At 45.3% G+C, this 25385-nt stretch overlaps 1 protein-coding gene and 1 pseudogene across 3 annotated transcripts in view; one reads left to right on the top strand and one right to left on the bottom strand.

Moving 5' to 3' along the window:
* The window catches only part of Stau1 (staufen double-stranded RNA binding protein 1), a 42980-nt gene that overhangs the window by 13780 nt on the left and 3815 nt on the right, over positions 1–25385 (top strand). The window contains exons 1-7 of one of the 3 annotated variants that reach the window (XR_007830500.1): positions 306–327; positions 14389–14527; positions 15660–15825; positions 17628–17726; positions 22781–23011; positions 24115–24252; positions 24901–25047. Coding sequence is in view for 2 of the 3 variants with exons in the window: in XM_051143822.1 (XP_050999779.1) it covers positions 14448–14527; positions 15660–15825; positions 17628–17726; positions 22781–23011; positions 24115–24252; positions 24901–25047 (861 nt within the window). In the remaining variant the exon portion in view is untranslated. Of the gene's footprint in view, positions 1–305; positions 328–14388; positions 14528–15659; positions 15826–17627; positions 17727–22780; positions 23012–24114; positions 24253–24900; positions 25048–25385 lie in introns of those variants that run through there. The other 2 variants (XM_051143823.1, XM_051143822.1) reach the window with 2 other exon arrangements.
* On the bottom strand, positions 11057–11563 carry LOC127187715 (60S ribosomal protein L18a-like; annotated as a pseudogene).

The raw sequence follows: 25385 nt of genomic DNA, 5'->3' as shown, positions 1-25385 counted from the left end.
TTTCTGTTATGGTCTCTGTTGCAAAGAAACTTGTTATGGTGAGGATTGGGAAAACTTGTTTGTGGGTATGTATTTGGAATGCAGTTAGGAATTACCCTGTTTTGTAAAGTGGCAGTTGTAGTTTCTCTTCAGAGATCCATGGCATCAATAGCCTTGGGTAGTTAAGTTTCCAGGCCGGGTATGACCTCCCTCCTGTTATGCTAGGATTACAGGCATGCACCACTGCACTCAGCTAATTTTTTTTTTTTTTAAAGACAGGGTTTCTCTATGTAGTCCCGGCTGTCCTAGAACTAAATCATAGAGATTCTCCTGAGTTCTGGGATTAAGGTATGTCCCACCATGCGAGGCTTTGTTTTTTTTTTTTTTTTTTAAACTTTTGTTTGGTGTGATGGCTTTTCTGGGGGGAACAGTTAGTGGTGGATTCTCATTTAGGAAGTGTATTTTTATTTTGATGCACTTATTCTGTATGAGTGCTTTGCAAGCTTACCTGGTGCCTGTGGAGGCCAGAAGAGGGTGTTAGATCTCCTGAAACTGGAGTTATGGATAACCATAAGACACCATGTTGGTGCTAAAAGATCTAACTTGGGTCCTCTGTGAGAGCAACAATTGCTCTAAACTGCTGAGTCATCTCGCCAGCCAGCTGTTCTCAGCCTGTAGTGTCAAATGACCCTTTCACAGGGTAGCCTAAGATCATCTGAAAACACTGATATTTAGGTTATGATTCATTAATAGTAGCAAAATTACAGTTATGAAGTAGCAATTAAATAATTTTGTCATTGGGGGTCACCACAGCATGAGGAACTGTATCCAAGGGTCCCTGTAGCATTAGGAAGGTTGAGAACCACTGATGTAGCCTTTAAGGTTTTTGTTTTTGTTTTGTTATTGTTTTTCTGTTTTGTTTTGTTTTGTAGCAGCAGGCCACCCAACTGTTACACTTGCAGAATTCTCCCTTACCGCACCCCTACTTGACTCTAGGCAAATGTGATACTAGACCACATTCAAGGCTTGAACTGTGTGCAGAGATTCTGAGCAGATTAGTTGTTTCCAGGCATCATTTTTTAGATACTTTGGTTTCTAGCAAGTGAGTGGGAGTGTGATTCCTTAGGCTGATTCTTCCACTCTCTGTTTCTCTTCAGTACCAAGGACATAGTGGAATGTTTTACAGTTGTTGCGTTATATTTTATGTATGTATCCAGAACTGCTATGGAACACTGGCTTGACATTGATTTTTTTTTTTTTTTTTTTTTTTTCCCCCAGACAAGGTTTCTCTGTGTAGCACTTGCTTTGTACGTAGACCATGCTGGTCTTGAACTCACAGAGAACCTCCTGCCTCTGCCTCCCTAGAGGCAGGATGCACTGGCACATATCTGTGCTCACGGCTTTCCTTGCTATAGGGTTTTGGATGATGTGGAAGTCTGTGAGTTGTACTTTGGGAGGGAAGGGAAAGCAACAGTGAGAAGTGAGTTTTACTCTCAGAGAACAACTGAACTGCAAATAGAAAAATGCCTCAGAAAAGGGCTTTGGGCTGCAGCTATGGCTTAGTGGTTAAGAGCTCTTCCTGTGCTTCAAGAGGACTTGGGTTTAGTTCCTAGCACTGAAGGCTGGTGGCTCACCACCACCTGCAGTCCTAGCTCCAGGGGCTCTGATACCCTCTTTGGCCTTTGTGATCACCTGCACTCAGCCATGTGCAGACACATAGCATACACAATTAAAAAATAAGCCAGGCAAAAATAAAAAGAAAAATAAAAATAAGCCGGGCATGGTGGCACATGCCTGTAATCCCAGCACTCAGGAGGCAGAGGCAGGCAGATCACTGTGAGTTCAAGGCCAGCCTGGTCTACAAAGTGAGTCCAGGACAGCCACGACAACAGAGAGACCCTGTCTTGAAAAAACAAACAAATAATATAAATAAATAATAACTCTTACAAAAATAAATAAAAGGTTTCTTTAGAATTGAGATCACTTTTCCAGAGGAGAATGATGTGTTGATTAGTCAAAAGCATAGATACAGGGCTGGAGAGATGGCTCAGTGGTTAAGAGCACTGGCTGCTCTTCCAAGGTTCTGAGTTCAAGTCCCAGAAACTACACGGATGCTCACAACCATCTATCATGAGATCTGGTGCCCTCTTCTGGTCTGCAGGCATACAAGCAGGCAGTAAATAAATAAATTGTTTAAAAAAAAAAAACTCGAGCCGGGCGTGGAGGCGCACGCCTTTAGTCCCAGCACTCGGGAGGCAGAGGCAGGCGGATCGCTGTGAGTTCGAGGACAGCCAAGGCTACACAGAGAAACCCTGTCTCAAAAAACCAAAACCAAACCAACCAAAACAAAACAAACCCAACTTGGGCTGGAGAGATGGCTCAGTGGTTAAGAGTGCCGCCTGCTCTTCCAGGGGTCCTAAATTTAATCCCAGCAACCACATGGTGGCTCACAACCATCTATAATGTGATCTAATACTCTCTTCTGCAGATAAAGCACTCATATGCAATAAATAAAATAAATAAATATTTTTTTAAAAACCCAACTATTTTTACTTTAACCAGTGGTGTGGTGGCACACACCTTTAATCCCAACGCTTGGGAGGCTTTGTAGTTCCTACTAACTTAAAACTATAGAAAAGTCTTGTGAATGTCTTGCTCCAGCTCTCCAGCAGCCTTGCCATTCTGGAGTCTACTGGGCTCCCGTCCTCTCCATGTGTACCTGCAGTGGTCCTGGGGCAGCACGGTCTATTCAAGTCACTCCAGGATTGTATGCCTCAAGGTTGGGGTGATGGTTTTCTGGCTTAGAGTCTGTGATTATAGAAACTAATAAACCTTTTATTCAAGCAGATCCAACTTTAATTCTCTTATTATTATTTTTAAAATTTAATTTTTTAATTTTTTGGCTTTTTTGAAACAAAATTTCTCTGTGTACTTGGCTGTCCTGGCCTTGAACTCACAGAGATCCACCTGCCTCTGCCTCTCTCAGTGCTGGGATTAAGGGCCTGAACCACCACACCGGAGTTGGGGAGGGGGACGCTCCTTCTTTTATTCTAATTAGGAGAAAAAACCAGCAACAGTGGAAAGTCCCTCCTGTCAATCGAATGGACAAAAAGTTTCTGTCCCATCAACCTTCTGTCCTTAACAGCAGCAGTTCTTAGTGACATGCTAATGGTGTCACTACTCAGGTTGCTTTCAGTTTCTCACAGGTTTGAAACCAGAGGCCATTACCATATCCTATAATACTAGGCATTACACATTGCCACTCTTTGCAAAATGAACACACAATACTTGGGTACTGTAAATCATCGTAAATCACTGTAGGAAATGCAGGCCAGGACGTGGCATTATGTGAAGGAGCCATAGAGTTCTAACTGATCAGTATAGCTACATGCTGCTCGGGCTATTTTTGTAACTGAGGTAATGCCAGGATTGACTGGATTTCAGCAATTATTTTTCCCCCTGTATAATTTAGCTTCTTGTTTCCTTCCCCTTGAAACTTTTAGTTAGAACTTTAGAATTCATAGCACTAACTTAACTGCACTGAAAGCTGTTTATCTGCAGGTTGTTCCATTTTGTTGAGAGCAGCCAATGTCTTACGTTAAGTTCAGCTTGCAACTCCTGTTCTCTGTGGGAGCCAGATACTAAACGAGGATGAGTCTCTGCTGTCACAGTCATCCTGCTAGCTGCCTGCTTTCCATACCTGCACTTAGAACTGCTCACAGCCCTGCACCACACCCTCCAGTGCAGCCTGCTGCTGATTGCCTAGCAGCTGCAGGTGAGGACCCAACACTAAAGCCTCCTCTCTAGCCTCTTCTCAGCTGCCTTTCCCATCTAACAGGCAGCCTCCAGAGGTGATGGTGGGACCCTCTGCATTTACTTTTAGGAAGTAGATTGCCATCTACACTTCTGTATCCCAGAGAGGGAACCCTGGTTGGCCTCAGTTGCCATACCACTTAGAAATCATGAGAAAGCACACTAGCTGCTCCAACCCAAACCTTTTCTGTTTGAGAGTCTAGGCAGCTGACAGAAAGAAATGAACAGGAAATACCATTTGAAATGGTTATTATTTTATCAAAATTTTGCCTGTTGCTTGTTGAATGACTTCCCAGAATAATGAAGAACAGTTTTCTGAATCCCTTTTCAGCGCATCAACAAGGTTTTATACCAAGCAAGGGGTGGCCAGATTTACTACAAGACCAGAGTCATTGACGTTCAGTAATCTTTTTTTTTTTTTTCTTATTTTTCCTGAGATGGGATTTCCATGTGTAGCCTTGGTTGTCCTGGACTCACTTTGTAGACCAGGCTGGCCTAGAACTCACAGAGATCCACCTGACTCTGTCTCCTTGAGTGCTGGGGTTACAAGCATGCACCACCATACCTGGCTTACATTAATCTTTATTGAAAGTTTCTTTCTGTCCATCTATCTGTCTATGGTTTTTCAAGACAAGACTTCTCTGTGTAGCTGTGGTTGTCCTAGACTTAGCTCTGTAGACCAGGCTGGCCTCGAATTCACAAAAGATCACCTGCTTCTGCCACCTGAGTGTTGGGACTAAAGATGTGTACCACCTTTAGTTAGTTTGTCGTTCAACACAGGGTTTCTCTGTGTAGCCCTGGGTGTCCTAGAACTTGCTCTGTTGACTAGGCTGGCCTTAAACTTATGGAGATCTGTCTGCCTCTTCCCAAGTGGTGGGTTTAAAGGTGTCTGCCTCCTGGTGTAGTGTTTTTGTTTTTGTTTGTTTGTTTTCTCATTTTTCAAGATAGGGTTTCTTTGCATAACAGCTCTGGCTGTCCTGGACTTGCTTTGTAGACCAGGCTGGCCTCGAACTCACAGCGATCCACCTGCCCCTCCCTCCTCTCCCTCCCCGAGTGCTGGAATTACAGGCATGTGCTACCACGCCCAGTCCTGGTGTAAAGTTTTACATTTTATGTGTGTGTGTGTGCGTGTGTGTACGTGTGTACATGTGTATGTGTATGTACGTGTGTACATACTGTGGCATGTATTTGGAGGTCAGGAGACAACTTGGTGTCTCAATTTGGGTTATTATTGCTGTGATGAAATACCATGACCAACGCAATTCGGAAAGGAAAGGGTTTATTTGGCTTACACTTCCATATTACTGTTCATCATAGAAGGATGTCAGGGCAGGAACTCTAAACAGGTCTGCAGAGAAGTTAATGCAGAGGCCATAGAAGGTGCTGCTTACAGGCCTCCTTCCCATGGCCTGCTCAGCCTACTTGCTTTTTGTTTTGTTTTTGTTTTTTTCTTTCGAGACAAAGGTTTCTCTGTGTAAGAAACCTGTCTGTCCTGGAACTTGTTTTGTAGACCAGACTGGTCTGGACTCATGAGATCTACCTGCCTCTGCCTACTGAGTGCTGGGATTAAAGACATGCACCACCACTGCCTAGCTCAGCCTGCTTTTTTAGAGAAGCCAGAACCACCAGGCCAGGGGGTGGCACTATCTACAGTGGGCTGGGCCCTTTCCCATCAGTCACTAGTTAAGAAAATGTCACGGGGTCTGCAGAGCTACTTCTAGGACAGCCAAGGCCACACAAAGAAACCCTGTCTCAAAAAACAAAAAAGAAAAAGAAAAAGTCATGGGGCGCCTTTAATCCCAGCACTTTGGAAACAGAGGCAGGTGGATCTCCGAGTTTGAGGCCAGCTTGAACTACAGATGAATTCCAGGACAGCCAGGGCTGCACAGAGAAACCCTGTGTTAAAACTGATCTTTGAGGCATTTTTTTTCAGCTGAGGGTCTCAGCTTCCTCTTCTTTCTAATGACTCTAGATTGTGTCAAGTTAACACAAAACTAACCAGGCATTCAATAAGGATTGATAGATAGGTATTCTCCACTGATGAAATAAGCCAATTCAAGCCAAGTTAATGTATATAAAGGTAAGTTTGTTGGGGTCAGCTCTCTGGTGAGTTCACTGATCTCACAGAAGGAAATTAGGGAAGTTGCCAAACAGAGGGAGACAGAAAAGTTGGGGGCGGGTGCAGAAAGAGAAAGCGCACAGCAGGGGTTGGGGGGAGAGGAGGGAGAACTTGTAAAGAGAAGAGAGGGAGCCAAAATATCTGTATTGTTTTGTTTTGGTTTGGTTTTGGTTTTTTTGAGACAGCGTTTCTCTGTGTAGCCCTGGCTGTCCTGGACTCGCTTTGTAGACCACAAACTCACAGCCTCGAACTCACAGCGATCCACCTGCCTCTGCCTCCCGAGTGCTGGGATTAAAGGCACGCGCCACCACACCCAGCCCAAAATAATCAGTATTATACAGCGAAGAGCCTCTAGGAGAGAGGAGGCTCAGCCCTTGGGCTGGAAAGTTGGGCCGGTATGCCATCCATGCCCTGTAACAGGTAGGGACCAATGGATACTGGGAGAACCTGGAGGCCAAGTCCAACTTGGTTAAATTTGTACCTCAGCCACTTGTCCTGGGTCTGAAACCCAGCAAAGATCAGCTCTCTCTTAACATTTTGGTTCCAAGGATTGAACATGGGAGACAGACATGGTGACCCATGCCTGTAATCCCAGCACTCAGGAGGCAGAGGCAGGCAGATCTGATTTTAAGGCCAGCCTGGTCTACAAAGCGAGTCCAGGACAGCCAAAGCTACACAGAGAAACCTTGTCTCAAAAAAACCAAGAAAACAAACAACAACAACAAAAAACCCACAACAACAACAATACCAAAAAGAAAGAATTGAACTTGGCTTGTCAGGCTGGTGTCAGGAGCCTTTGTTGTCCACTGAGTCAGTCATCTTGTAGGCTCTTACTTTTGTTTTTCAAGACAGGGTTTCTCTGTGTAGCCTTGGCTGTTCTGGACTCACTTTGTAGACCAGGCTGGCCTCCAACTTACAGATAGTCACCTGCCTCTGCTTCCCCAGTACTGGGATTAAAGGCATGCACCAGCCCATAGGCCCTTAATTTTTATTTTGAATTAGAGTGAGTTTAAGTCTGGGAAATTGTAGGGGTAGTTCAGAGACCATAAGGAGGGCTAGTTAGAAACTGAATAAAGAAGCTGAGGTTCTTTTCAAAAGGAATACATTTATCAGTATTCAGATCTAGCAATCAGGAAATGAAGAACGAAAGTGTCATCAGGTAGGAAAGTCTTGACACACTTGGAGGAGGAACCTACAAGGTCTGTTTGCTTCTCTCCTAGTGTGATGAGAGCATGGCAGCTGTGTCAGTCTGAGTACTCACACCAGGCACCTGTAATAAGCTCTTCACCCTGCCTGTGCCGCAGCTCCCACAGACACCCTTGCTGCTCTTCTTGCTTCTTTAGTTTATAAATCTGTTCTTTCAAAAACAGTGTTTTACATTAATAAATTTTGTGGGGACGTGTGCGTGTGTGTGTGTGTGTGTGTGTGTGTGTGTGTGTGTGTGTGTGTGTGTCTAGGTCAGAGGACAACTTGAAGGAATTGGTTCTCTCCTTTCTCTACGTGGGACTTAGGAGCAGAACTCAGGTTGTCAGGCTGTTTGGCAAAGGCCTGTACTTGCTGAGCAATTTTGCCCGCTGTGCAAATCTGTTTTTTATTTTGATTTTCTGAGACAGGGTTTCTCTGTGTAGCCTTGGCTATCCTAGACTCGCTTTGTAGACCAGGCTGGCCTCTGCCTCTTGAATGCTGGGATTAAAGGCATGTGCCACCATGCCCGGCTTCTTTCTTCCCTTTTTTTTTTTTTTTTTTTTTTTTTTGAGACAGAGTCTCTCTATGTAGCTCTGGCTGCTCTGAAACTATGTGGACTAGGTTGTCCTCAAACTCAGAGATTTATCTACTTCTGTCTCTCCAGTGCTGAGGTTAAAGGTACCTGTCCGATATGCTTTTTCTTTTTAAAGATTCATTTATTATGTATATAGTGCTCTATCTGCACGTACGCCCGCACGCCAGAAGATCACATTATAGATGGTTGTGAGCCACCATGTGGTTGCTAGAAATTGAATTCAGGACCTCTGAAAAAGCAGAGCCCTCTCCCTAGCCCAACCTTTTCTTTTATTGTGTTCGTTGTTTGCTTGGATATGGGTCTTAACTATGCAGCCCATGTTGACTTGAACTCTCTCTAGGCTGTCAGCAGTTCTCCTGAATGCTGGGATTATGGCTGTGTTTTGCTTCGGTTGTTTTCTTTTTACAAAACAAGGTCTCATTATGTAGTCCTGGCTACCCTGGAACGTACTGTGTAGACCAGGCTGGTCTCAAACTTACAAGGGTATGCCTGCCTTTGTCTTCCAAGTATGGAGATTAAATACATGCACCACCATTCTGGCTACAAGTGTTATTTTAAAAATCTCTAGTCCTTGTTCTTTGGAAGACATAGTCACTTCCTGGGTTATCTGGCCGGGGGTGGTTCAGAAGGATTCTGGTTGTGTCTTATCTAGGCATGTACTCCCAGCATGCTTTACAGTTTTCCATCCCTGGGAGACTAGAAGTCATATGCTGCTTGTGATCCCCTTGAGTTTGGTTATTTTTTTTAGTACTTCCACCATGGAAAACCCAAGGAGGAAAAAAAAAAAAAAAATCCAAACTTACCTTGTGAATGAATCAGCTGTCAGCTGGGTTTAGTCTGAGTCTGGCTAAACGATTATCCATCCTTCCCTGGTAGCTTGTACAGACACAAGATTTTCTCCTTTTTATACTGCGAAAAGTGGAGCTGTGGCTCAGAATGGATTTGATTGTTTTTTGAGACAGGGTTTCTCTAGCTATCCTGGGCTCTCTTTGTAGACCAGGCTGGCTTCAAACTCACAGAGATCCACCTGCTTCTGCCTCCCCAAGTGCTGGGATTACAGGTGTGCGCCACTGCACCTGGCTTCTGATACAAATCTTTAGTGGAAAATCTGATGAACGAGATATTAACCCATTATGTCTTATCATATTTGTAAATCTCAAGCCTTGAATGAAATCTCTCTCTTTAAAAAAGATTTATATATTATTATGCATACAGTGCTCTGCCTCCATGTACACCTGCAGGCCAGAAGAGGGCATCATATCACATTACAGATGGTTCTGAGCCATTTTATTTTATTTTTAAATGTATTTTTATTTGTGTATGTGTCTGTGCCTATATCTGTGTACAGGTTTGTACAAATAAGTGAGTGCCTGAGGAGGCCAGCAGAGGGTGTTGGACCCTGGAGCTGGAGTGACAGGCGTTTGTGAGCTGCCCCACTGTAGGTGCTGAGAACTGCGCTGTGGCCTCCTGCAAGAGATGCATTTTTTTTGAAAGATTTATTATATATACAGTGTTCTGCCTGCATGTATACCCACATGCCAGAAGAGGGCATCAGATCACATTATAGATGGTTAGAAGCTGCCATGTGGTTGCTGGGAATTGATGTAAGGATCTTTGTAAGAACAGTGTTCTTAACCTCTGAGCCATCTCTTCAGCCCCAGAGCAGATGGCTTTTTTGTTGAACCTGAATACCCTTGTAAGATCGGATGCAATGTGGGTTTTGGATGATGTGCACTGTCGTGTCTGGCACTAGTGCGTGCTTGAGACTAGGAAAACATGTATCCATTCACAGGAAGCTAGTTTAAAGGAGTTAGTCTAAGATGGCTGTGATAGCTCATACTTACAATCCCACCTGAGGCAGGAGGATACAGTGAGTTCCAACAGCCTGACTGAAAAGCCAAAACAGATGATGACAACAACAACAACAATAACAACAACAAAGCATATCCAGAAGCCTGATTAGCATCTAGAGAGATGGCTCAGTGGGTAAGAGCAGTCACTGTTCTTCCAGAGGACCTGGGTGTAGTTCCCAGCACCATATGGCAGCTTTCTCTCTCAACTGTTTGTAACTCCAGGTTAGGGGATCCTGCACATTCTTTGGTCTCCTTGGGTACCTAAGCACATATGTGCTATATAGACATGCAGGCAAAACACCCATACACATAAAAAAAATTAATCATTACAAACTAGCATAGTTTTATTTGAATTATCTCTTTGTGTTGGTGCCTAGATAACATAAGCTTGTCTTTTTAAAAAAGGGGAAAGGTGAAGAAGTAACCCTTTGAATCACGCTCATTAAAAGTGTCCAAGGTCAGTCGGGCGTGATGGTGCATGCTTTTTATCCCAGCACTCGGAGGCAGAGGTTGGCAGATTGCTGTGAGTTCGAGAGGCCAGCATGGTCTAAAAGTGAGTCCAGGACAGCCAAGGCTACACAGAGAATCCCAGTCTCGAGGGAAAAAAAAAAAAAGAAAAGAAAAAAGTGCCCAAGGTCCAAGTGTGGTGTCTGACTACTCGAGCACTGGAGGCCTGTTTGTGCCTGTTTGCTGTACAGCTCACATATGGAGCTGAGCTCTGGGAAGCTGGCTGATGGAACAGGTTGATTTTAACTGTAGCACAGAGCTGCTACTACAGCTGGGAGAAGAAAGGAGTTTCCTAAAAGCACCTGAAGGGAGGAATCCTGCATTCTGTCTGGGTCAAGACAGGCTCCTTTCAAAAGTGTTTCGAGTGCCACCTAGTATGGCACGATGGCCTCAAGTACAGGTCCTACACTGACTGGCAGAGATATTTCTCAGCCACCCCAGTCTGCTGCCCCTGACTGGATGATCTGTAGAGGAATCATAGGGAAATGCTATCCCTATACAGTTTTTGGTTTGTTTTGTTCTTCAATACAGGGTTTCTCTCTGTGGTCTTGGCTGTCCTGGACTCGATTTGTAGACCAGACTGGCCTCGAATTCACAGCGATCCCCTGCCTCTGCCTTCTGAGATTAAAGGCATGCACCATCATACCTGGTTCCTCATACAGTTTTTTTTTTTTAAAGATTTGTTTATTTATTATTATGTATACAGTGTTGTGCCTGTATCAGATCTCATAATAGATGGTTGTGAGCCACGATGTGGTTGCTGGAAATTGAACTCAGGACCACTGGAAGAGCAGTCAGTGCTCTTAACTTAACCTCTGAGCCATCTCTCCAGTACCTCACCCCCATACAGTTTTTAAGGTTGAGAAAAATAAGCTTTTCCCTGAGTAAAGCTGTGTAACTTGTCAAGAGCATGGGTTTTTAGTAGAGTCATGCCAAGTCAGTATGGCAATATTGCCTTTTTTTTTTTTTTGGCGCGCTAGCGTCTTATTCAGTGCGTCTCTGGGTCTAGAAGAAGGTGTTGGGCCTCTTGGTGGTGAAGCGCGCGGTGGGGCAGCGGGAACTTGATCCTGGAGTCGTGGAACTGCTTGATGGCGGGCCAGCGGCACTTGCCAGCTGCAATCTCCTCCACCTTCATGATCTGCACGGAGTGCGCACGGCACGGTGCCGGGCACCCATGTCATGGTAGCACTGGGTGACGGCGCCAGCGGGGGTCAGGTCCCGGTCCTCTTGGTACATGTTGTGTGTGCCACTGCGGGAGTCGTAGCACAGCAAGATGCCGAAGTTCTTTACACCAAGCGGGGACCTCTCAAACACCTGCCCGCAGTACACTATCTCCCCGGACGACGACTCCATCATCTTCAGCTGTGACACGAAGTACCAGAAGCGAGACTTGGCCACCACATGGTTGGGCGCAAAGATGCGCATTCGGTACAGCGGTGGCATATGGCACTTCGGGGTGGGCAGGCAGCGTCCCACCACCTTGTACTCCCGAAGCGTGCCCGACGCCTTCATGCGATCCGTCCTGCTTCGCCGCTATTCACCGGCAATATTGCTTTTAATCTGTCAGTCAGCAGTGTTGTTTCTGTCTCCTGATGACTAGAAAGGGTGAAAAAAAAAAATACTGCCTGCATTCAACCTAGTAGTCACAGCGCTTCAGACAAGGTCCTAAAGCACATTAGGGGCTGGAGGCCGTTGCCTGGGCGCGCGTTACAGTCCCCAGATAGGCATGAAGCCATCCCTTGGTAATTTGGAGTGAATCTTGGCCACCTCAAGCCAACCTTTTTTATTTTCCCCTTGATTCTCCAAGGTGGTCTTTCTTTTGATTTGCTCTCTGCTCTAGATACATTCTCTGGGTTACAGCTGGTCAAAGTGATTGAGGTTGTTCTTTTTTGTTCGTTTATGTTTTGTTTTTTATATTTTTGAGACAGGGTTTCTTGTTCTGTACACTGGGCTGGCCTCTGTCTCTGCCTCTTGAGTGCTGGGATAAAAGATGTTAGCCACCACTGCCTGGAGGTTAAGATTGTTTTAAAAATGCAGTTCATATGCTCTCTTTCTTTTTTTTTCTTTCTCTTTTTCTTTTGGTATTTTGAGACAGGGTTTCTCTGTGTAGCCTTGGCTGTCCTGGACTCACTTTGTAGACTATGCTGGTCTCAAACTCACAGTGCCTGCCTCTGCCTCTGCCTCTGCCTCCTGAGTGCTGGGATTAAAGGTGTGCACCGCCTCTTTTCTTTTTCTTACACACACACACTGTCTCTCTCTCTCTCTCTCTCTCTCTCTCTCTCTCTCTCTCTCTCTCTCCCTCTCTCTCCCTCCCTCTCTCTCTTCTGTTATGAGGAAGAACAATAACGCATTTGACCCTCTGATTGTGCAAGCCCATTGATATTCTTACGAATTTGATTAATGATCTAAATTTAGTTCAATTATAATAGAAACTCAAAATCATTTTTATTTTTCTCTGTGAAATCCTAGAGGCATTTGAAAGTTTAAAGGTAGATTTCTTTTCTTTCTTTCTTTCTTTCTTTCTTTCTTTCTTTCTTTCTTTTTAAGATTAATGTTTTTATGTACATGGTGGTTTTGCCTGAATGTATATCTGCGCACCACTTTTGAATGTCTGTCTGTGCACCAGGTGCTCTTGGAGGCCAGAAGAAGGTGTCAGATGCCCCTGGAACTGGAGTTGCAGGCAGCTGTGAGTCACCATGTGGCTGCTGGGATCAAATCTGGGTCCTCTGGAAGAGCAGTCAGTGCTCCTAAATATTGAGCCATCTCTCCAGTCCCTAATGTGGGTTTTCTTTTTTCTTTTTTCCTTTTTCATTTTTTGAGACAGGGTTTCTCTGTGTAATAGCCCTGGCTGTCCTGGAATTTGATTTATAGACCAGGCTGGCCTTGGAACTCTTAGAGATCTGTCTGCCTCTGTCTCTCACATATTGGGATTAAAGGCGTGCAGCACCTTGCCTAGCTCGAAAGTATTTGTTTTAAAGATTTGTGTATTTATTTTGTATATGTGTTATGTGGAGGTATAGGACAACTTGTGGGTATTGCTTTTCACCTACCATGTGAGTCTCTGGGATTGAATTTAGGTCTTCAGGCTTGACAGTAGGTGCCTTAACCTACTGTGATGTCTTGAAGGCTTTAAAGGGATGTGTTTTCTTTTCCTTTTTTCTTTTATTTCTCTTTCTTTTTCCTTCCTTTCTTTTTTTTGGGGGGATATTAGATGAGTTTATTAAGTGAGCATGGGGAGAGAAGGAAAGGGGGAGGGATACCCCAGAGAGAGAGAGAGAGACAGACAGACAGACAGACAGAAACAGAGGAAGAGAGAGGAAGGTGGGATAAGAGAGAGGGTAAAAGTAAGAGAACAGAATGTGTTTTCTTATTCAGTTAATTAATTCGTGTGTATGGGTGTTTTATCTGCTTATCACTGTTGCCTCCAGAGGCCATAAGAGGGTGTTGGATCCTTTGGATCTGGAGTTACAGAGAGTTATGAGTGTCCTTGGAGGTGCTAAGAATTAAACCTGGGTCTTCTGGAAGGGCAACCAGTGCTTATAATTGGCTGAGCCATCTCTCTAGCTCACCTCTACTCCAAAGGTTTGTTTTAAAATGTGGATTGTGCAGTGACAATAATCTTTTCAGACTTTTTGAATGGTTTGTGAAGGTTTATAAGTTGGATGACCTAAGAGCAAATTAGAAGATGAGTAGTACGTGTGTCTTCATTTCTGTGGGAGTCTGTATGTACCTGTGTGCAGCCATGTGTGCCATGTGTGGAGTCCGGAAGACAGCATCAGGTCATTTCTCATGTCACTCTGCCTATTCCTTAGAGGTGGGACCCATCCCTAAAACTTGCGCTCATGTTTTCTTTAGCTAGGTTAGAAGACAATGGTCTTCCTGTCAGCTGGGGTTGCAGGCATGTGTGGGATGCCAGGCTTGTTATGTTGGTGTAGGGATCTGAACTCAAGTCTTTATGATTGGACAGTAAGTGCTCTTAACTGCTGAGTCCTGTCTCTAGCTGTAGTCTATATTTTTTCAAGTCGATAATTCTGAGGTAAAAGTTCCCTCAATGTATATGAAAATGAAACTCGGTTTCCAGTCATCTGGAAATTGTAATGTCGGGTTGGAGATATCTGAATGCTTTCTGGTCCTTATTGCCTTCTCCAGACTATCCATTCGCCTCAACATTCTCAGGTTTTTCCTGTGCCTCTATACACTGTGTGGATTCTTGGGTTTCTGGATGGACATCCAGGCGTAGAATGCTCGACTCTTTGCAGTACATTATGAGTCGACTTACAGCCATGCTTAATCAGGGTCCAGCCTGAAGCTATCCTTTGTATGATTCTGTGTTGCAGAAAATATAGCTACTACCATTGAGCTCAATGCACTGTGCCTGAAGCAGCAAAGAAAACCAATGTATAAGCCTGTGGACCCCCACTCTCGGATGCAATCCACCTACAGCTATGGCATGCGCGGAGGTGCCTATCCACCCAGGTATGTGCTTGGTTGGAAAATAGCTGGGCTTTTACCTACAATGATGTCTATGAACTGTGACGTAATAGTTGGGGTGACTTAGGCCCATCCCTGGAGTTCAGGTGTGCCTTTGGTACTGTCTAGAAACTATTTAAGCTACTGCCTTTGCAGAGGGCCCAAGCAGCTGCCCACCATTTGGCTACATTGTTTCCTTTGCTTCTTGGGACCCTGCAGCACAAGCTTCTGAGCATGTGAGGCTTTCTGCTCAGTTTTCTGACTTTTGTACTTTGTAAAATACTAAGTAATACTCGGAAGCGTCAAAACCTAGTGTGGTTGCAGAATGCCCACAATCCCCAGTGCTCAGGAGGTATAACAGAAAGATCGTCTGCTCCATAGATCATAGCAGCCAGGCCCTCATGGGTTACATGAAATCCTATCGTGTGTTCAAATCTGCTGTCAGGAGTGAGACATTAGTGAATAGATCAGTGATGAAAATAGATGTTTTATTTTCATCTCTCTGATGAGATGCGGAAGGGCAAAGCCTCAAAAATACAGGCTTTGAAGTAGAAGGAATCAGACTCTTTTGGACTTGGTACTGCTGAGATTTCAGAAATGAGTTTTTTCCTGTGCCTCTGTACACTGTGTGGGTTCTTGGGTTTCTGGATGGACAGCCAGTGGTAGAGGGCTTGGCTCTTTGCCATACAACTTAGAACCATGCTTAGTCAGGGTCCAGCCTGAAGCTATCCTTTGTATGATTTTTCCAAAAGACTTCACCCTTAAAATTCTCAGGCTCTTTGGGAGACATGCAAGTGCAAATTGAAGGCTTGAGAAAGTAAAGTGTGAGCTGTTTGTTTCAGTCAGCACCTAGTCCATTTTGGGTACTGTCAGTATAGCCTAGCATGGAGAGTCACATACATACCATTTGTCAGCTATGAACTTTGATGCAAGCATGACTCATAAACTGCTTGTTCCTACTGTGCAGCAGCTATAGGTCAGTGTAAGCTTTGAGGCAGCCTCTATAGGGCTGACCAGGGGTCATGTTTCTAGCTATAAACACAGTGACAAGGCCACAGTACAAGAAACATGGGATCTGCTGAAGAAAGTAAGGGTGACTTACCAAATGGAGACTGAAATGCCACCCTTGTATTTGTAGGTACTTTTACCCATTTCCAGTTCCACCGTTACTCTACCAAGTTGAGCTTTCTGTGGGAGGACAGCCGTTTAATGGGAAAGGAAAGACGAGACAAGCTGTGAAACATGATGCCGCTGTCAGAGCACTGAGGACTCTGCAGAATGAGCCACCACCAGAGAGGCTGGAGGTAGGTGGATGAGGCCTGGGACACACCCCACTCACTCACTCCCAGGCTGTTGCTGTCTTTAGTTACTGGGTGATAGCCATCAAGATTCTGTGGCCTGGAGAATGTCGCCCCTCAGTGTTTTTTCAGGAAAGCTGAGTGGCCTCTCTTTTCACTCTAGCACGGGAGTGACGTATACATGTGTATTGGGAAGGCTGGGACTCAGTTGAGTTGTGAGCAGCAGATCTTCAGTGCTGACACCCATGTTGTTGGAGCTGTTGATTGGTGTTTGGGTTTTTGTTTGTTTGTTTTGTTTTCCTGCGTAGCTCTGGCTGGTCTGGAACTCGCAATGTAGACCAAACTGGCCTTGAACTCAGAGAGCTCTGCCTGCTTCTGCCTCCTGAGTGCTAAAATCAAAGCTGTGAACTACCACACCCAGCTAGAACGCACAGATTTGTGGTGCTAAGTTAGCGAATGTCTGACCTTTGGCCCACCATCATTTTCTGTAGAAATGCTTTCTGTCTTTTGCTAGGACATTATCTCAGAACATGGTGCATGTATTTTGCTCAGAGATCTGCAGCTTGAGCAGGGCTACGTGTGAGAATTCAACTGTTCTACATAGTTTTGGCAGAGGAAGCTCACCAGGGAGCTTGGGAGGGCTCCTTCTGGCAGGGCACCTTGGTTTCTGTCTAATATCCTCAAGGACTGTTGGCACTTCCTCAAAGTTTGGTAACTGCGGCTCATGAGTGAGCCTCCTTGAAGATAGGAAATGGAAGCTAGTTCTTAAAGCTGAATCTCAGAAATCACAGCTGGCGTCTGTCATGTTTTATAGGTTAGGCAGGCCCAGGGCCAAAGGAAGGAGATAAGGAGGCTCACCTTTTATGTTGTTTTTATTAAAGATAAACTAACCATCTTAGCTTTCACACACATATAATCCAGTGACCTCTAGGACAGTTGCAATGTGGCCCACTGCCAGAACAGAAGAGTGTCAAAGTTTTGGGACCTTTTGTTTTTCTTGTTGCTGAAGATGAATGAAATCAAACATCGTCGTATACTGTTGGCCCTGGGCTGTGGTTTGAAACTACTATGGTAGGGAAGGAATCTTACTTTTTTTTTTTTTTTTTTTTTTTTTTTGTGACTGAAGTGTAAGTCTTAAGCTGTCTGTCGGTAGCTGCTTGACCAGCTCCATGCCAGGAGGACTGATGAACCTTGGTACCAAAGTGGACTCTGCCCTGGTTGAGGAGACTTTATTGGTTTGTGCCTTGGCTGTTTGCCTGTGTGAGGCAGGGCTATTGGACATTCTGTTCCCCTGCATTCTTTACACACATGGTTTCCAGGGCCTCTGTAGTATGCCTGTGTACCAGCCGCAGAGCGACTTGGCTTCGACTGCCTGGCTGACAGACTTAGCTGTGCTTGCTCTTCTTTCACACTGGTGCCTTCCGCAGCACAGCCAGGCTCACTGCCCCTGAAGGTGTGCTGCCATGGCTTGTTATTGTTACAGTGGCTTTACTAGCTGCAGTCTGATCGTGTTTGACATGAGGCTTAAGATTTGGTACTATATGGGACAAGGTGACACACACCTTTAATCCCAGCACTCAGGAGGCAGAGGCAGGTGGATCACTGTGAGTTCTATGCCAGCCTGGTCTACAAAGCAAGTCCAGGACAGCCAAGGCTACACAGAAAAACTCTGTCTTGAAACCTCACCGCCCCAAAAAGATTCAATATTCTGTGGCCTTGGTTGTTAAATCTGTGGAGTCAAGGTTCAGTGCCTTCCAACTGTTGCTGGTTTGACTGAAAGTTGACTCTTAACAATTAATCTTCTGTAGATGAATGGAAGAGAATCAGAGGAAGAAAACCTCAATAAATCAGAAATAAGCCAAGTGTTTGAGATTGCGCTGAAGCGGAATTTGCCTGTGAATTTCGAGGTAAGCCTATATTGCACATGCACAACGTTGCCGTACCAAATCCTGTTAGGATTCATTATGGGATCAACTTCCCCCTAAAATACTGGAGCAGTACTCATAAGATGACCTTCTGCTCAGGAGAGCAGTAGTTACTGTTTCCTCCTGAAGGTCCTCACCCTGTAGTGTCTGTGGGTCTCCCTTTGATCCTAGGGAAATGAACTGTACCATGCTTGCCTTGACACCTGCACCACAGCACACAGGTCCTGGCCCTTCCATTGCTTTGGAAAACAGCTTCACCTCCCAGATATGTCTCTCTTTAGGTGTGGGGTCTGTCAGACTTGCTATGTGACAAATACCCAGTAGGAGTCAGGCACAGTGGTGCATGGCTGTAATCCCAGCACTCAGGTAGGCAGAGGCAGGTGGATCTCTGTGAGTTCGAGGCCAGTCTTGCCTATAAAGTGAGTTCAGGACAGCCAAGGCTACACAGAGAAACCCTGTCTCAAACAATCAAAAAAACCCTAACAACTACCCAATAGGAACAGACTGGAGGAGGGGAGATTATCTCTCAGAGTTTCAGAGGTCTCTGTGAAAGGGGTGGCTTTGCCAGAGCAGGAAGTTTCAGAGGAAACCACTTATGGTGTAATTTGGGAAGTAGAGGGGATTAACAGGAAAGGGCCAGGGCCAAGATGTACCCCTTAAAAAAAAGATGTACCCCTTAAAGGACTATCCTTTTCCTCCAAGTCAGCCCTACCTTCTACTATCCACCAGTTCCCAGGCTGGTCTTGAACTCAAAGATGTGCCTGCCTCTGCCTCCAGAGTGCTGGTGGTGTTTGTCACCACCTTCTGGCTTAGATTTTTCTTTTCAATTTCATGCGTGATGACTGATTTTTGTGGTAGTGTTTTTTTGTTTGTAGGTTTTTGTTGTTTTTTTTTTTTTGTTCTTGTTTGGAACACGGGGTCTCTAGTCTAGGCCTCAGATTTCCCACGTAGCCAAGCATAGTCTTGAACTCCTTTTTCTCCTGCTTCTACCCCTAACCCTGGGATCACAGAGTGCTCTATGTAGTACTAAGGATGGAACACAGGGTCTTATGCTTACAAGCATTCTACCAATTGAGCTTATCACCTAGCTCTGAAACGTTATTTGTATTTTTCTGAAAATTTTTTTGTTTGTGTGTATGTACTGGGGGTGTGTGCATATTTGTGTGTGTATAAGTATTCATGTGTATGTTTGCATGTGTATTGTATTCAACCACAGGAGCAGTCCATTTTGTTGTTTTTTTAAATGTATTTATTTATTTAAAATGTATTATATGTGTTTATGTATGCATGTGTTCATGCCTGTGGATATCATGAGTACTTGTAGGAATTGGTTCTTACTTATTACCACATGAATCCTAAGACTTGAACTTGGTAGTGTGTAAACTGACAACATAACCGCTCCAGGGTATGGTTAAAGGGAAGGTTGTTTTGTTGTTGGTTGGTTTCGATCTTTTATGACAGTTTCTCAGTGTAGCCCTAGCTGTCCTGGAACTTGCTTTAGGCCTTGAACCCTGCCTCTGCCTCACTAGTCCTAGGACTAAAGGCATGTACCACTGATGCCTGGTAGAAGGTTTTTATTGTAGATAAGAGAACCACCAGAGGCATCTGAAAGAGTCCAGAGCAGAGAAAATAGTAAACTGAACATGGCTAGCAGACTAGACCTGCCTTGGAAAGGAGAGAGAAGATAGAGGGAGGACAAAGAGAGTAAGGCCTAAGAGAGGGCTTAGCTGAAATAGCAGGGTTATACGGCCAAAGGCAAGGAGGGAAGCCCATTAGCTGGAGAAGCTTAGGGTGGGGTGAGAAGATCTGACAAGAGCCATGGACTTTGAAATGTGTAACAGGTACCTGAGCTACTGAGGGCGCCTGGAGGCCAGCGTGTGCTTTGGCATGCTAATAGTCAACACTGATAGCCATTTGTTTCTCCTGTCATTGATGAGGCTGCTTTTATTAGCGGAAACTGGCTTCACAAGACCCTGAGGAATGTTAGCTTTTGATTAACATCAGACTTTGGGACCTGACAGAGCCTCTGACCACTGAGATGTTTGCCAGCCCCCTAAAACTCAAACTTTGGGGTTTTTTTGGTTTTGTTTTGTTTTTTTCAAGACAGGGTTTCTCTGTGTAGCCTTGGCCATCCTGGACTCACTTTGTAGACCAGGCTGGCCTTGAACTCACAGCGATCCGCCTGCCTCTGCCTCCCGAGTGCTGGGACTAAAGGCTTGCGCCACCATGCCTGGCTTAAAAAATGAGTTATTATTGTGTGTGTGAATGAGTGTGCCAAAGTCAGAAGACGACTTTGTGGAGTCTTGTTTTCTCTTACATGAGTTCCAGGATCAAACACAGGTTGTCAAGCTTACACAGCAATTGTTTGACCTACCAAGCCATCCACTGGTCCACCTTCTTTTTCCAAAGCAGGGCCAATTCCCCATATCTTATCTGTTGCCTTACGTCTTATTCTTTAATCATTAAAACTATTAGCTAGGATGGATGGCTGGTGAGCCCCAGTAACCCTGCCTTTACCTCCCAATCACTGAGACTACAAGTATGACACCACACCACGCTGTTCTCCATGGATCCTGGTCAGACTCAGGGTGCCAGGCCCTTTACCCACTGAGCCATCTCTTCAGGCTCTGGCTTTGTTTTTGTTGCCTTGTGGAGCTGTTATCTTGCAGAATATTTTAATTCTGCATTTATAGTGATTCCTCTCATTTTACTTCAGAAAATGCATACTTTTTCCTGCCAGAATCACCCATTTACCCTTCACCCACAGCCTGGTCGGGGGTGACTCTGGCCAAGGTGGGGTGGAGAACTGTGCTTGCCTCCCAGACTAGTTTTGTCCTTGTTCCTTGCTTTAGGAATCAGAGTCTCCTGGTCCTGTAGCTTGTCTTCTCTTGCGGGGAGGCACCATATAGCTGACTGGGATGGAAAGGGGACATTACATAGATTGTCAGGGCTAGTTGGTAGGTAGAAGCTACGTGAGAGCTGTTTCCCAGTCTTGCTGGGCATCTCTTGTAGGAAAAAGAAAGCATCTTAAGGGTAGTATGGCATGAGGAAACAGCTCTAGAGACCGAGGGAGGGTGACCTAGATTAAGAGGGAATGTCTGGCTCCCCAAATCCCTGCTCAGGACCAGTCCTCCAATCCTATTAGGTTTGTCAGCTGCCCTGCCTGAGTGTCAGAGCTTTTTAGAGACTTGTGGTGGCTTCTGGGGACTAGATTGGCTCCCTCTATCTTCCACTTCTACACCTACTTTTAGGAATAGGTAGCACTCCTGAGACTTCTCAAGCATCCATCTGAGGAATCATCAGGGTGCACCCCCCCCCCCAGTGATACATTACTTTTCTTTTGCTGCAATAAAACACTGCCTAAGGCAGTTAAAGAGATGGGAGAGTGACTTTGTGCTTATGCTTCCAGAGCAGTAATCATGGCTGAAAGGCAGCATGCTGAGAGTTCAGATCTTCAATGGTAAACATGAACAGAGGTGAACTGCAGTAGGATGAGGCTGTACATCCTCAGTGCTGTCGCCAGTAATCTATCTACCTTGACCTCCCCAGAATGCGCCACCAACTGGGGACTGTGGGGACATTTGCATTCAAAAGAGCACGGAAAGTAGTAATGGAACCATTGTGGCTCATCCGTAGATGGTATCGATTTGAGTGTTGAGTCAAGTCAGAAGGGTTTATGGTCACATCTCTTGTTAGATTCAGCAGGCCCTGCCTTTTCTCTTGCATGTGGCCGTTAATCTGGCACATTAAACAGTATTCCAGCCAGGTTTTGTTTTTGTTTTTAAAGACAGGGCTTCTCTGTATAGCCTTGGCTGTCCTAGACTTGCTTTGTAGACCAGGCTGGCCTCAAACTCAGTGATCCGCCTGTCTCTGCCCTGAGAGTATTGGGATTAAAGGTGTGCGTCACCATGCCTGGCCCAGTTTTATGTGTGGTCTGTCACTTAGGAATCTGAGTTAGGTGTTTAACAGGAGGGCAGTGCTTGCTGGTGCCAACATGTTTACACCAAGACAGCCTAAGTCATACCCAAGACAGCTTGGTGGAGCCTAGGTGTAAGTAGGTGGTAGCATTATTGCTGAGGGGTCAGGTGGGCTGTGAGGTCATAATGAGCCAACTGCATTTTTATTTGATCTGTGGACCACACTGTCCTAGGAAGGATGCCTGCAAGGCTAAATGTGAGCACCTCTGGGCTCCTTTCACCTCAATAGCTGTTTCTTTGACACACTTTGTTTTCTGAACATTTTTTTCAACTTTTTCAAAAATGTCAAATTTGACATAACAGCTTAAAGCAGGACAGCAAGTGTCCTTTGTTCACTGGTGCCAATATCTGATTTTTTTCTCTCTGGGAGAGCACAAGACATCTCAGTGTTAGCCTCCACTGTGACCAACTGCTTGACCATGCAGTAGATGTGATGTCCAGATTCCTGTCTTTAGAGCTAATGTCTGATTGCAAAGACTTTTAGCCATGTTGATATAGGAAGTTGAGCACTGCTGTAATGTGCTTTCTTATGTATCTTCTGCCTGCATTCTCTCCACTATCCTTGTGGATTTTTCACAGCCTTTGTTTTTATGAGCTTGGTGTGTTTGCAAGTTTGTCTTGTGGCTCTTGTTCTAAGGGAGTAGATTCAGGATGTGCATCTTCTGATAGGGTCCTTCTCAGAGCATTGTGCAACACCACTGTCTGGTATGGGGGTTGTGCATTGGTTTAGGGCTCTATAGTTGATATGCTCTTTGCAGGGAGCCTTTCTCCTCTTGGGATGTAGGACCTTTGGGGAAGAATCCCAAGGTGTATCCTTGTTCCCAGGGTCTGGCAGTCGATGAGGATGACCAGTGTCATCTGTGGGGGTAAAAGTCACAGTGACAGTTGTCTCATTTTCCAAGCCACTGCTCTACCTGTCCTTTCCTCTCTCCTTTGATATCTGCACCTGTGTTCACAGGAGGTCCTTAGAGGCCCTCTCCACTTGCACTTCTTTAAAGCTAGTGTGCCAAGCAGTGTTCCCTAGCACTTTTAACAAGTGTCTGTCACACTTCCACTCAGTCTTTCCCTCTGACACAGGTGGCCAGGGAGAGTGGCCCACCTCATATGAAGAACTTTGTGACCAGGGTTTCAGTTGGGGAGTTTGTAGGGGAAGGAGAAGGGAAAAGCAAAAAGATCTCCAAGAAGAATGCGGCAAGGGCTGTGCTGGAACAGCTGAGGAGGCTGCCACCTCTGCCTGCTGTGGAACGAGTGAAGCCCAGAATCAAGAAGAAAAGTCAACCCACATGCAAGGTGAGAGGACCTTCCCCTGAGTATCCACAGGCAGTGTGAGAGCCTGTTGCAGTGGTAGGGGTACTGACCTGGCTGCTGCCCAGTATCACACATGGATACAGTGGATGCTTTACAGATACCACACTAGCCACAGGTTGTGTAAAGATGAGGACACTGAGTAGGTTGAGGAACATATCTAGGTGTCAGATTCCTCTAGGGGTGGACATCACAGCCTGGGGCTATCTCGAGCTACCTGTAGCTCAGGGTTCAAGGTGGAAGTGGCACCACAGGGCTGAAGGTCTCAGGGTCCACAGAGACTGTTCCAAAAGCCTTTTGGATGTTTGGATGAAACTTACTGGATCTATAAGAAAACACTGACCCATGAGGGCTAGAGAGATGGTGTAGCATTTAGAAGTCAGGGTTGCTCTAGCAGAGGATGTAGGTTCAATGCTGGGCACCACATGGGGCTTAAAACTATCTGTAACTGCAGTTCTGGGGGATCTGACCCTTTCTTCTTGGTAGTACATGCAGACAAAACACTCATATACATAAGATAAAATAAATCTTTATTCAAAACAAATTGATCCCTTTTCAGCATCAAGAAGGCCATCTACTCCTTTGTTGTCCTGAAAAATCATTTCCATTAATGTTCGACAAGTGCTATGAGGAAAGAACCTCTAGTGTGCCCAGAGACTTGTGAGCCTCCTTTCCAGGGCCTCAGTGGGAGGCTTTATAATTTGTAATATTGTTTTGGTTTTGCAATGATGAGGATTGACTGAGGTGTGTTGGCCAAGCCCTCTACCAGTTAGGTGCGTCTTCAGATTGAGGGCTTTACAAAAGCTCCAAGTAGTTCCTGGGTTTTAGCAATTGAGAAAGCTGGGCCATGGGTCCCTTTGTAGACTTCAGCTAACTGCAGGTGATGGCCCTGATTCCATTCACCCTATCATTCTTGCCTAGTGTGGTCCCACAGCTTGTTATATGGCATTATGGCATTGCCAGTATGTTAGTGTCCCCAGCCATGTGGATCAGCTTCCCTGACTCCTGTCATCTGCTAACTCTGGATTGGCTGGTTCCTGCCTGAGTAACAGCACACTGCCTCTGCATTGTTTGCTTTTCAGCTACAGACAGCACCAGATTATGGCCAGGGGATGAATCCTATTAGCAGACTGGCACAGATCCAGCAGGCAAAAAAGGAGAAGGAACCAGAGTATATGCTCCTTACAGAACGAGGCCTTCCACGTCGCAGGGAGTTTGTGATGCAGGTGAGTTGGTTGTGGCGTAGGGAGCCCTTCCCTGACCACAACAGTCCCTGATGGTCCATACTCTAGCAGAGTTGCTGGTAGCTCAGCTTGGTGGTATGTACAGAGGCAAAAAGCAGGTAGACCTCTTGAGTTCAAGGCCAGCCTGCTCTACACAGTGAGATTCTGTCTCAAAAATCAAACACAGAAACAAAGACAAGAAAATGAGGATCCATTTTGTAGAAGGAAGTTGGACCAAAGGCAGTTTGCCTGAAGTGGCTGATCTAGGCCAGTCTGCACAGGCCAGGGAAGGTTTCCTGTTACTCATTCAGTGTTTTGGCACAGAGATTTTGGTTTTAGCATCCAGATACCTGTGGTCAGGAACAGCTTTAACAAAGTATGCTGGAACTTGTGCAAATACCTGGCACACACCTTTTTTTTTTTTTTTTTTTTGAGAGAGAGATTTTTCTCTCTGTAGCGTTGGCTGTCCTGGACTCACTTTGTAGACTAGACTGGCCTCGAACTGACAGACTGCTTCTGTACACCACCACGCCTGGCCAGACTATACAAAAACTTATTACAATTGAGCTTAACAAAGTCATCCCTGGGGGCTTTGGCAGCACATTAGTTCCTGTCATGTTTTAGGTCTTTTTTTTTTGGTGTTTTATGCAGGTAAAGGTTGGCAATCACACTGCAGAAGGAGCGGGTACCAATAAGAAGGTGGCCAAGCGCAATGCTGCTGAGAACATGTTGGAGATCCTGGGGTTCAAAGTCCCCCAGGCACAGCCTGCCAAGCCAGCACTCAAATCAGAAGAGAAGGTGACTGCTGGGACTCTCACTGCCAGGTGGCCTAGCTCCCTGCATGGGCAAGCCTGGGGCAAGGCTTCATCTTCCCTGCAGTAAGCAGCCTGCCCCTGGGGTCCGTCCAATTGAGATTAGTGTTTGCAGGAGAGAGTTTCCTGTCCAGTTCACCGTGTCCCAGGAGTGGTTCGGTTTAGTCTCCTCTTCAGTGTTACCTGTGGGCTGGATATGCATTTCTGGAGGAGGTTCTATTGTCTCATCCTGATGAATAGTTGGGAGTGGAATGAACAAATATGACTGTCATCTGTGCTAAAAGGAGGTCTTGTAGAACCTAGTATTTTTTGCTCCTATGGATC

This window comes from Acomys russatus, chromosome 4, assembly GCF_903995435.1.
Source record: "Acomys russatus chromosome 4, mAcoRus1.1, whole genome shotgun sequence".
Lineage (NCBI taxonomy): Eukaryota > Metazoa > Chordata > Mammalia > Rodentia > Muridae > Acomys > Acomys russatus.
The sequence above is the reverse complement of the archived record's forward strand: the minus strand, read 5'-3'. Positions and strand labels throughout refer to the sequence as shown.